This window comes from Miniopterus natalensis, chromosome 9 (assembly GCF_054644295.1).
Source record: "Miniopterus natalensis isolate mMinNat1 chromosome 9, mMinNat1.hap1, whole genome shotgun sequence".
Classification (NCBI taxonomy): Eukaryota; Metazoa; Chordata; class Mammalia; order Chiroptera; family Miniopteridae; genus Miniopterus; species Miniopterus natalensis.
In genome coordinates, this window is record NC_142089.1 from 3117262 (window position 1) to 3129588 (window position 12327).

The window sequence follows — 12327 nt, forward strand, 5'->3', positions numbered from 1 at the left end:
GTTAGGTCTGTTTAATCTCTCAGGACAATATTCTAAAAGGCAGGTGGTGTGGTGGTTAAGAGCAGGGGCTTGGAGATCAGAGGGACCTGGATTGAGTCCCGGCCTTGCCACTTGGCAGCGGGGACACACGGCCCATTGTCACGACTCTCGGGAGGAGGCCTGGAAAGGGCTCTGTGGGCTCAGCCCAACTGAGCGCTCACGGCTGAGAACATCTCATCTGCTGCCAAATGCAGACAGAGCGGGGCTGCCGGTACAGTCAGCTCTGTGTGAGCAAACCAGGCTGTTCAGCCTGTGCACACGCCCATCTGGTTGCCACCCACATCGAGGCCACATTAAATCAACAAGTGCTGGGGGCTGGTGGTGATGGCGGGTCACATTTATTAGGGCTTGTGAGCCAGGCTCTGCCATCTGTGTGTCCATCACATCACCCAACCCTCATTGCAACCTTATGAGATTTTATCCCCATTTTATAGACAGGTAAACCGAGGCACAGAGCAGTCCAGTGACTTTCTCACAGGTCTAGCAAATGCTCAGCTGAGATTCAAAGCGTTGCTGGTCTCCAAAGCCCAGGCTGAGGACCTTTCAGCTGTAACGCACATGGCGCTTTCCCCGGGTGCAGCTCGCCACGGGCATCAGGTACACTTCACCTTAAGAGACAAAAACACTCGCTCTATCTCTGCCCAGGTTCATGGCAGAACCTGTCATCTAGAACTGGATCCTCGGGGGAGAGTGGGGTCATCAAAAACACACACTGCTGTAAAAACGACAAATTCATGCAGCCTCACTGAAGGGTGATTGGGCCAGGAGTGTCAGCACTCTTCAGAATGTCAGAATTCCCCCAGGTGTGGCCCTGGGCTCCCTTCTCACTCAATAATTTCTTCCTAAGTGATACCATTCACACCTATGGCTGTAATCATCCATCCATCCATCCACCATCAATCCATCCAGCCATCCACCCATCTGTCTATCCGTCCGTCTGTCTGTCCGTCCATCCATCTATCCATCTATCCATCTATCCATCTATCCATCTATCCATCCATCCATCCATCCATCCATCCATCCATCATCCATCCATCCATCATCCAACCATGTCCATCCATCCACCATCCATCTGTCCATCCACCATCCATCCACCCACCATCCATCCATCCATCCATCCATCCATCCATCCATCCATCCACCATCCATCCACCATCCATCCATCCATCCATCCACCATCCATCCATCCATCCATCCACCATCCACCATCCATCCATCCACCATCCATCCATCCACCATCCATCCATCCATCCACCATCCATCCATCCACCATCCATCCATCCATCCATCCACCATCCATCCATCCACCATCCATCCATCCATCCATCCACCATCCACCATCCATCCATCCACCATCCATCCATCCACCATCCATCCATCCATCCACCATCCATCCATCCATCCACCATCCATCCATCCACCATCCATCCATCCATCCATCCACCATCCACCATCCATCCATCCACCATCCATCCACCATCCATCCATCCACCATCCATCCATCCATCCATCCATCCATCCATCCACCCACCCACCACCCACCCACCATCCATCCATCCATCCACCATCCATCCATCCATCCATCCATCCACCATCCATCCACCATCCATCCATCTATCTACCATCCACCATCCACCACCCACCATCCATCCGTCCCACAGATACTTATTAAGCACCCACTATGGGGCACATGTTCTTCTGGATTCTGGGTAGACATCACTAGCATCTATTTCCAGACTAGACAGCCAGGGTGACAGCTGCGTCCTTGGCACCGTATCTTGTCGCCCAGGCACCTCACACTCATCTTTGCCCTCAGGCCTCATCCTCAGGCAGCTTTCCTCACTCTGGATTTAGCGAAGGAGCCCCATCTGTCCTTGCACACAACAGAAACCTGGAGGTCTGTAGACCCCTGTCCCGTCGCTTTTCTTCCACCCATAGCCAGTCCCACACTGAGGCCCGTTGATATGCCTCTTAAATGCCCTGGGAATCTTCTCTTTCTCCATCCCGCCCCTGCTCTGGTGCTAGCTTCCGCCATCTCTGTGACAGCCTCCTCACGCTGTGCCGTGCTGGCCACCTTCCAGTGCATTTCCACTCGTGGCCGAGACGACTGTCTCCAAGTGCAAAGCTGTTCCGTCACTTCTTTACTTAAAACCTTTCATGGGCTTCTCGCAGCTCTTAGGATAAAGCAGAGCTTCTTACCAGGGCCCCGTGAGCCCCCACGTGACACGGCCCCTGCTGACCTCCCTCACAGGCCCTGCCCACCCCCGTTTCTAAATTCAGCCCCTGTGCCTTCCATGCACCCCCACTCTCCACCCTCCTTCCCTACCCGGAGTACTGCCCTCCCCTCCCCTCCCCTCCCCCCCTCCCCTCCCCTCCCCTCCCCTCCCCTCCCCTCCCCTCCCCTCCCCTCCCCTCTTCGGCAAATAACTCCTGTGCACCCTGCAGGTGCCCTGCCCCCCCTGACCAGGTCAGAGCCCTGCATTTCTTGTTCGTAGCAAATGTCACCGTTAATATTTTATTGTAGTTTTTCAGTGAATGCCGACCCTACTCCTCCCTGAGACCATAAGATCTGCGAGGGCAGGGATAGTGCCTGATTCCCCCCAATATTTTATTATGTAAATTTTCAAATGTAAAGTGGGAGGAACTTTGCAGGCAACACTCATACACCCCGTGACCTGGGTTCTACCTGGTTCTGACCCCTCACATCTCCGCCCCGCACGGTGCCCGGTGCCCGGGAGGAGGGCAGTGCGTCTTCGTGGAATGAAAGTGGCCCGCGTCCTTCCGCCTCTGGGATGGTTAGGCAGGGCGGGCAGGTGCAGGAATGTCTAAGAATGCTCATTTCAGCGCCATCTCCAAGCGTGGGAACCGGGAACTTAAGTGGAGGCCGGCCGCGCTGTGGTCATTGTACGCGCGGGACTCCCGCCTCCGGGGGCAGGGAAGATGCCGACCTGGGTGCGCAGACGCAGGGGGGCTCCTGAGGGGCCGCCAGGAAGAACGCTAAAGAGACCGGGTAGGACACTATTTTTCCCCCTTAAAATTAAAAAATCAGGAAACATCGAGCTAGTGCCTATTCTACGCCAGGTGCCATCCCACGGTCTTTCCGTAAATCATTGCATGTTAATCCTCACAACAACCCTGAGGACGGGCGCTGCTTATTACCCCCGCTCACAGGCAGGGAAACTGAGGCACAGAGCGGGTGAGTGACTTGCCTAGAATCACACAGCTACTTCCACGGGAAAATGCCTCGGAAGTTACACACACAGCGCCCGACAGTCGTGACGGTGTCAAGTGCTGGCGAGGCCGCAGGGCAGCAGGAACGCGCATCGCTGCTGGGGGGGATGCAACGTGGCTGCCAACCACTTCGGAAGGCAGTTTGGTGGTCTCCTTAAAAACTCAATACGCTCTTACCACAGGACCCAGCTATCACACTCCTTGATAGTTACCCCGAGGGGCTGAAAACTAGTGTCCGCGCCAAACCCTGCAGGTGGGGGCGTGGGGAGGCTTCCTTCAGAGTTGCCAAAGCTTGGAGCAACTGGGGCATCCTTCAGCAGGAGAGGAGACACGCCGCGGTGCCTCCGACAGCGGAGTATTAGTCAGCACTGAAAAGGACGGAGCGATGGAGCCACGCGAAGACACGGAGGAAACGTAAATGCTTATTACTGAGCGAGAGAAGCCGGCCTGGAAAGGCTACAAGCCACGCGAGTCTAACTCTATGGCCTTCTGGAAAAGGCCACATTATGGAGACAGAAAAAAGATCAGAGGCGGGGCGGGGGGGACAGATAGGCAGAGCAGGGAGAAACTTCAGGGCAGCGAAAACGCTTTGCATGATCTATGAGGGCAGGTAGGTGCCATCGCAAAGCTGTCGGGACTCCCGGGAGTGAGCCTCACGTAACTGGGCGCTGGACGGAGGGGCCTCGGCGCCGGCCCATCAACTACGGGGAGTGTCCCGCTCTGGGGGGGCTGGGCACGCGGAGGGGCGGGGGGGACGGGAAACCTCTGTACTTGCCTCTCAATCTTGCTGTGAACCCCAACTACACTCAAAAAAAGCCTATTAAAAATATAATACAACAGTCGTTATGGCTGCGAGATAAGACTTAGTACAGTTTCAACGTAATCTCCCTTTGGCGTCTCGCATCCCATTTTTTCCTTCCGTTATCACACCTCGTGTGTTTCTTACCGGGCAAGTCGCTTCTCCAGGGGAGAAGCAGCGGGTCTGGAGGAGGGGACGCCGGCCACGCGCCTAAGACGCCTCCCCCGGCAGATGTCCCGCCGGGACGGGGCTGCACGCGGCATTTCAGAGCCCCCGCAGCTACGGGAGAAGGAAAGTTCCAGAAACCTTTGTCGGAGCTGGAGAGCTGGATCCCGACGTCCCCGAGGAGCCTCTCGGTGTCCTCCAGCCAGGACTGCGACAGGCGCACGACGTCCAGCGCGGCCCTCTGGAGCCCGGACACGGGGGCGCTCAGCTGGAGGTGCTGGAGGAGCTCCGCCTCCTTCCCCAGGTCGCCGCTGCAGCAGGGCCTCCTCATGCAGGCCTGGGGGGGGGCGGTCGTGAGGAGCGGCCCCCGCCGGGAGCAGCCCCCGCGCCGGGAAGGCCACCTGCCCCGACCTGCGCAGACACGTTTCTTGACTTTGCCACGGAGCAGGCAGGGCCATGCGTCAGCCTCCCTGGGGGGGGGGGGGGGCGCCCAGTTTTCTTTGCTTTTTTTTTTTTTGAATCCTCACAGAGGAGTGAGGATATTTTTTCCATTTAGAAAGAGTGGAAGCGGGGAGGGGAGAGAGAGAAACATCGGCGTGAGAGACACGTCAATTGGTTGCCGGGCTGGTTGCCTCCCAGGAGGGACTGGACTTATAACCCAGGCACGTGCCCTTGACCTGGAATCGAACCCGAGACCCTTTGGCACACGGGCTGACGTTCTAACCATGGAGCCACGCTGGCCGGGGCTTATTTTCATTTTTGGGGGGTGGAGAGGAGACAGTGGAGCGGGGGGGGGCTCCTGTTCTGTTCGCCCTCTAACTTGTACTCGTGGTCACAGGGTCCCCGCTTAGTCCCATTCAGCTTCAAAGCCCAAGAGCCAAGGACCAGGGGCCGAAATGGGCGCGAATCTGGCTGTTTTTATTCCCCAGAGCTCCTGCCGAGGTGCGCAGGCCGGTCAGAGAGCTCGGCTCCTGATCGGAAGGAGCCGGTGGCCCCGTGTCTGCGCGGACGCCCCAGCAGCAGCTGCTGATTTCCAGAGAGGCGGAGGCCGCTGCCCCGAGGGGTAGGGGTGGGGGGCTGGGGCTCGGCCGGCACCCCCACAGTCCCCGCAGCGGGGCTAGGGGAGCCCTCCCGCGCTGGCCAGAGGAAGGCAGGGGGCAGGGCTGGTTCCCCGTCTCTCCCGGAGTAACGGGGCTGCTTTATCTCCCCACCGACCCCCGAGGCAGCACCGGGAGGGTCAGGCGCCTCCTCCTTGGCCACGCCAGGTTCCCCTGGGGCAGTTGTTGAGGCCCTTTGCCTTCTGCTCTCAACCGAGTTTCTCCATCCGGATGAAAGGTGGGCAACGGGCAGTGTGTTCCTGCCCCACCTGCTCCAGGGAGGCGGGCAGGTCCCCACACCAGCGGCACAGGTTGGGACCCGGGGTCGTCTGCGAGAAGCCGGGGTGGGGGTGGGGGGGTGCGTAGGGGGGCACCTGGCAGCTGTCCAGGGCCGTCTTCAGCTTCTCGACGTTCTCTGCGATTTCCTCCTGCTTGGAGTTGCTGAGCTGGGTCTCCTTCTGCAGGCTCCATTTTTTCTGCTGGAAGCTGATGTTGTCCTCGGCGACCTGGGTGATCTTCTCTATTAACTGGGGACAAAAAGAAAAAGATATATATATATTTAAAATACAGGGTGGCTCTGGGAGGAGGGTGCTGGGAGCACTGTCCCGTCTGCAGGTGAGGGAAGAGGCCGGGACAGGTTTGGGCGACGGCTCCGGAGGAGGCCGTCGGCTCTGTCACCGGGACAGGGTTCCTGGGATTGCAGATGGTTTTTAAGATCCCAAGGCCTTGCCCTGGCAGGTGTGGCCCAGTCGGTTGGGCACTGCCCCGTGCACGGCAAGGTGGCAGGTTCAATTCCTGGTCAGGGCACATTCCCTGGCTGCAGGCTCCATCCCCAGCAGGAGGCAGCCAATCGATGTCTGTCTCATCCATGATTCTCTCTCTCTCTCACTCTCTCCCCCTTCCTCTCTAAAATCAATAAAAACATATTTTTTAAAAAAAGATCCCAAGGCCTGCATTACTGCCACCCATTTGTTCTAGATTTTCCTGCCTTCTAGGAGAGATTCGTAACAGCCTGGCGCTGTGGGCTCGCGGAGAGGTGGTCAGGGTGTCCGGTGGCCCGCGAGAGGCGCCAGTCCCCACCGCGGCACTGACACAGGCGGGAAAGAGCTACTGGGAACTGACGAGGCCGTTGCCACGGCCAGGAGTCGGCCCTCCCTGCACCGAGGTCCCTCCTCTTCAGGAGGAACCAGGGGGACGCCGTCTGCGGTGAGGCCCCCTCCCCAGTGCTGGCCAAGCTCCCCCGCGGGTCTGGCCGCCAGAAGTACCCCGAGTGATTTTAGTTTGAGGTTCACAGAGGCATTTCAAGGGAGTTTCACTGGCTTTTACTTTGAGAGCCAGGAAATCCCATAGGCTCTAAACAAATCTTTACGGCGTAGCAACAGTGTGAACCGCGTGCCACCAACAAACCCGGGAACATACGCTCCCAGCGCTACGTCCCGGGCCCTGGGGAAGGAAGCGCCCGGGCGGGCGGGTGGGGACAGACCTGCTGGTCGGTGACGGGCCTGTCCTGGAACGGCGTCGCGCGCCCGTAGGCGGCCTTGATGACCTGGCTCCGGAAATGCTCCAGCTGCGGCACAGAGCGAAGGCGGCTCAGTCGGGCGGCAGCCGGGCGGCCAGCCTGGGGGGCAGGGCACTCCCATCGCTGGGGGTGGGCGGCAGGAGAAATCAGTGAGGAGGGTCTGAGCTCCCTCTAAGGCCTCTGTCTCCCTGGAAGGGGCAGTGCCCGCGGGAGGAGGGAGCCTGCCTGGCCCAGCGCGCGCCCCGCCCGCCTCGGGCCTCGGAGGGGCCGTGGTGCCCGTCATCCAGCGGGAAGCCCCCCGGAGCGCTCTGCCCTAACTGCGAGGCCGGCACCAGGCTGCGAGATAAATACTGGGGCTGTCAGCCCAAGAAGGCCGTGTCATCAGCAAGGGCGCCTGGGGACAGAGAGCTCACTCCCTCTGCCATTTCGCCCCCACGCCCCACGTGCCCCATCCACTCCGTGTACTGGATTCCGCCTTGTATCCCTGGCGCCTGGTACAGTGCCGGGCGCGGGGCAGACACTCAGAAACCTTCGCTGAGTGAATGCTGTGGACAGAGACGCCCGTCAGAGGCAGGGTCCCCCGCTCCGGCCCAACCGCTTCGAGGGCCTCCTTGGGGCTGGTGGTTTCCGCTGACGGTGATGACACAGCGGAGCTAAATTAAATCAGGGCTTATGGAACTACAAGTTCGAGGCGTCCCGGGTTCCAGGAGGGGCAGGGGCAAAGGAGCCCAAGTTTACCTGGGAATTTACCAGCATGGTGGCAAAACCAGTGAACTCAGGGCCACTGAAGACCCTAAGACAGAGTCCTGAAGGGACCAGAAGGGCCACTCAACTTAAAAGTCAGCGGGTCCCAAGACACAGGAGTTGACTGCACACCACGGAGCTCCGGGGAACCAAGCAGTGGAGGGGCGGATGTCCTGAGGACGTCCCTGCGGTCTGCCTGCCAGAAGCCGGCGGGTTGCTCAAGGCCCTTCACACTGGTTTCACGGCCAAGGGGAAACCAGCCAGAGGTTATGTAGGGAGGGCCTGTGAGTGACGGTCCCATTGCTACCAGAGGCACCCTACGGGACTGCTCAGGGTGGGGGGACAGCTTCTCTTGGGCGATGGGCTTAGCCCTGGAGTTACTACCCGGAGGAGGCGGGATCTTAGATAGAGAGCAGGACCACGGAGACAAGGGGCTGGAGTGGGGAAGTCCGGAGGCCGAGAGGGGCTCACCCTCTCTCTAGTCTAGACCGGGGGAACCTCAGTGTCTCTGAGGCACCTCTAAGAAGACTCCTTCCTGGCATCAGAACCAGCACCCTGGCACTTGGGCGAGGGCACAGATCACGCCCTCACATCAGGAGTGTGCTGGGGGGTGCGGAGGGCAGGGAAGGGGAGAGGGTCGCCCAGGTGCACCGAGGGAGGCCCAGATGGGCAGGCTGCCTGCCCCTGCTCTGCGGCGGGCACCCTGCAGGAGAAACGAGCCCGGGTGAAAGTGGCGGGCATTTGTTGAAGGAGCTGTAGAACCTGCCCCGTGGTCAGCATCATCATTTCACTGTGGGCCTGGGAAAACCAGGCCACACTGCTGGGTCAGGCCGGACACTGCCGAATGGAAGGGCTCTGGGGGCCGGGCGGGGGGGATGGACGGACCCTTAGGGTTGGGGTACTTAACCTTCCTTGGTGGTTCCTAGACCCCCTGAGAACCACGGGCCAGCACACCGGACCCTCCCTCCCGGAGCAGGAGAAGCAAACACAGGTGGGAGCCAAATGTCCTCGGGTGCCTGGGCCGTGGTGGCCGGGGGGCCCCTTGGGCTGCATTCTGGAGGCTCAGTGCCCTGTCCTGGCTTCCCGTTTGCTCTCCCTTAGCCTTGGTGAAGTCTCATTGGCATGTTCCGGCCCTCACGGCTGTGCCACGCGTGAGGGGGTGGGTGCTGCTGGGCCATCCCAGGCCAGAGCCTTGGAGAAACGCGTTCCCAGGTCAGCCGGCCAGGCCTGCTCACCCCCCTGCTGGAGGCTTCTCCACATGGCATGAGCTCGGGCACCCCGGGGCTCTACTTTCTTAAGAAAAGTGGCATTTCCTTATGGACGCTGACAGTGACATCTGCTGGGGGCCCAGAGGAGGGAAGGCAGTGGTCAGTGTCAGGATGAAACATGTCAGGGAGAAAGTACTAGAAGCTGTGCTGGGGTCAAGAGGCTCAAGCCCTTCCCAAGAGGGAAGGTGCGGCTGGCCAACGGGGGCCGGTGTCGGGGAGCGGCCGCTCGGCCGGGGTCTCGGTCAGCGGCGAGCTACCAGAGTGGGCGGCTTCCCAGCAGGAAGCCCTCTCTGGGGACGTAAGCTTCTGCCCATGAGACAGATGGGAAGATCAAGCCACAGCCGTCCGCCCCTCACTCGTCCCCACCAGCCACGTGGGCGCACACAGTCCGGGGGGCGGGCCACGCACGCCTACCTGATCCACTGCCCTTTCCAGATTGACTTTAATGAGGCTCTCTCTGTTCCCCATTTCTTGTAGCTGAAGCAGTTTCCTTCTGGAATCCTCCTGAAGCTTCTCTTCAACCTGAAAGGACAATTAGCACTTGCCGCTGTGGTCGTAAAGCACTCTGGGAAATTCCTCTGGGGGGGGAAACGGCCCCAGAGGGGGAGGGGCCCGCATGGCAGGGGTCGCAGGCGCACAGGGACCGGCTCCTAGGGGACAGGGCCCAGCTCTGCATCCTGCGGACTCCAACCCCAGCTGGGTCCCTAACACGCCCGGTGACCGTGGGAGAGCTGCTTCCCTGCCCTGTGACTCAGTGTTCTCATCTGTCAAATGGGAATGATGACCCTAGTAGAGCCTCATAGGGATATCGTGGGGACTCAAAATGTGCTTCTTAAGAGGGCTCTGGAACCACCCGGGGAGGCTTGCTGAGCCATGAGCCGCGGCCCGGAACAGAAGGCGTTTAAAGCGGGGAGCTGCCCACTTATTGCCCCCTCGCTCGGGTAACAGTCCCCTGGAGGGGAGCGCGGAGCGCTCGGCGCTGCCCTCTGCTGGCCACCACAGGCCCTGCCGCAGCTCCGTTCATTCCGGCGCAATAAACATTCCTGGGAGCACGTGGGGAGCGAGCCCAGGGCTCCGCCGTCAGCGGGACACGGGGCAAACTCTCCTCAGTAAACGAGAGGATTTTGTATTGAAACAACTTCACGAGCTGTTTATTAGGGAGCCGAGGGGGAGAGGGTCACACAGATGTAATGAAAGACCCCGAGAAGCCCCTCACTGCTTACGGCTGAGCCGGGGGGGTCCAGGGAAGAGCCCCTCACTAGCGATGTTACCTTGGAAAAGCCACCCAACCTCTCCGGGCCTGGTTTCCTCCTTAAACAGTCCTCTCGGGTCTGAACGTGCCCTGACTTCTATTTCAACAGACTTTTTCTCACGCTACAAATGCAAAATCGGACCCTGGACTCTGCCCTTGCCTATATTTCCTCCATAACGAATGGCCCCCCAGCCCCGACCCCAAGCCTCGCAGTCATCTCTGCCGCCCCCCCCCCCCCCCCGCCCACCGCGCTCTCCAAGCCCGTCGCTCCAGCCCCTCTCACGTCCACTCGGCTTCCTCGCTCCTACCCTGTGTGAGGCGGGCCAGGCGCACTGGGAGCCTCTGGCCCCCTCGCCTCTATTTTCACTCCCTTCCAGAACATTCCCGCGCTGCTGTGAGAGTTACTGAGCCGCGGAGCAGCAGCTCTGCCTGACAGACGCTCTGCGATGGTGGGAATGTTTCGTGTCTGTGTTGTCTAATTTGGCAGCCTCGGGCCACATCTGGCTACAGAGCCCGTGAGACGTGGCTGGTGTGACCCAGGAACTGAATTTTAAGTTTTATTGACCGTCGACAAATTTCAATGTGAACAGTCACACGTGGCTGGTGGCTGCGCCACGGTCATTGGTATCAGATGAACCTGGCTTCCCGCCTGGCCTTTGCCACTTACTGGCTCTGGGTGGCTTCTGTACTAGTAACTAGCAGCCTTGACTCCCTCGCCTGTGCAGAGGATAATTTCTAGCTCATAGAGCTGTTATGAGGGTGAAAAGAGATGAAACGAGAAATTATAGCTGTCGCCCGGCCGGCGTGGCTCAGTGGTTGAGCGTTGACCCATGAACCATGAGGTCGCAGTTCAATTCCAGGCCACAGCACACGCCTGGTTCCTCCCATCGATGTTTCTATCTCCCTCTCTCCCTTCCTCTCTCTCTAAAATCAATAAAAACATATTTAAAAAAAAAAATTACAGCTATCGAGTCATCATCACCACTAATCACAAGCGCAGTTGTATCAGTCCAGCTTAGGGCCTTCAGCAGCTCCCGGCTGCCTTTGTGGCGTTCAGCCCGAGCGCAGGACAAACCGTAGCCCCACGCCAGGGGAGGGTTCGGGAGCCCTGTGAACTCCAAGCAAGCTAAACAAAAACAAACCCACTCCCAGATAAAGCATCGGAAAACTGCCGGAAATCCAGGGAAAAGCATCGTCTTAAAAGCAGCCCAAGAAAAAACAGAGGTGATGCAAAGGGACAAGGCAATGACTTCGAAATAGAAAGCGCAGGAACCGAAGGACGCCAGGAAGGTGGACCCAACGCCCCCTGTACGGCGCTGAAAGAAAAGATGTGTTTCAGTCAAGATGTGTTTCAGGAATGCAGGTTAAACATACATTCTCGGATGCACACGCACACGCGCACACGCACACACACGTCTGAGAGCATTTGCCATCAGCACTGTCAAGGACAAGGGCGCCGTGATCCACTGACACTGGATCCTGGTGAGTCAGGAGGGCACACTATGGGCTTTACCGTGACAACCGCAACCCACGTCAGGCCCTGGCAAGTCACGGGCAAACGTCTTTCTGTTCCTAGAAGCATAAAGGGCGGGACACGTCCCAGCTAAAAGACACAGGAACGGAACGACAGAAAACCGTCAGTTCCAGAGAACACACGGAGCGAGAGCTTGTGGGCCTGGGCCACAGGGTGGTGACGGCGGGGAGGGGGGGCGCATGGAGGGGATCGATGGTGATGGAGAAAGTAAAAAACAAAATTTAAAAAACACACAGGAGAACACAAGAAAGGAGAGAAAAAGAAAGACAGCCCGGAAATGTGGCTCAACTGTCGCTGAGCCAGGGAGTGAAGTGGAAGGAACCCGCCAGTACACTGGCGACTGCATTTGAAATCAGCGGCTGAGAGGCCAGGACTGTCAGGCTGCATTTTATAAAAATGACATGCTCTTTGGAAGAGAGAAAAAAATCAAACTTAAGACAAAGATTTACAGGAAAATTCTGAAAAAGATGTGCCCCGAAAAGCCAGCAGAAAGCCCATGCAGCTGACGGAGCTCCGTCAATGACAACACAGACCTAAGGGAGAAACACGACCAGAGACGAAGACCAGGCATTTCTACCATGATCAAAGGCCATCGTTTGCCCCCCCACGGGAAATATCAAAACCCTAAATTTATATGCACCTACTAACACAGACTCAAAATACGTAAAGCAAAAGTTGG

General features: G+C 58.6%; 1 protein-coding gene across 1 annotated transcript in view; it reads right to left on the reverse strand.

Annotated features, from left to right (window-relative positions):
* Nucleotides 1-12327, reverse strand: part of FHAD1 (forkhead associated phosphopeptide binding domain 1) — an 80574-nt gene that overhangs the window by 42248 nt on the left and 25999 nt on the right. Inside the window, exons 10-13 of the mRNA XM_087820775.1 lie at nucleotides 9277-9384; nucleotides 6815-6898; nucleotides 5706-5858; nucleotides 4376-4571 (exon numbers count right to left, since the gene is read on the reverse strand). Of these exons, the coding sequence (XP_087676901.1) occupies nucleotides 4376-4571; nucleotides 5706-5858; nucleotides 6815-6898; nucleotides 9277-9384 (541 nt within the window). The remainder of the gene's footprint in view (nucleotides 1-4375; nucleotides 4572-5705; nucleotides 5859-6814; nucleotides 6899-9276; nucleotides 9385-12327) is intronic.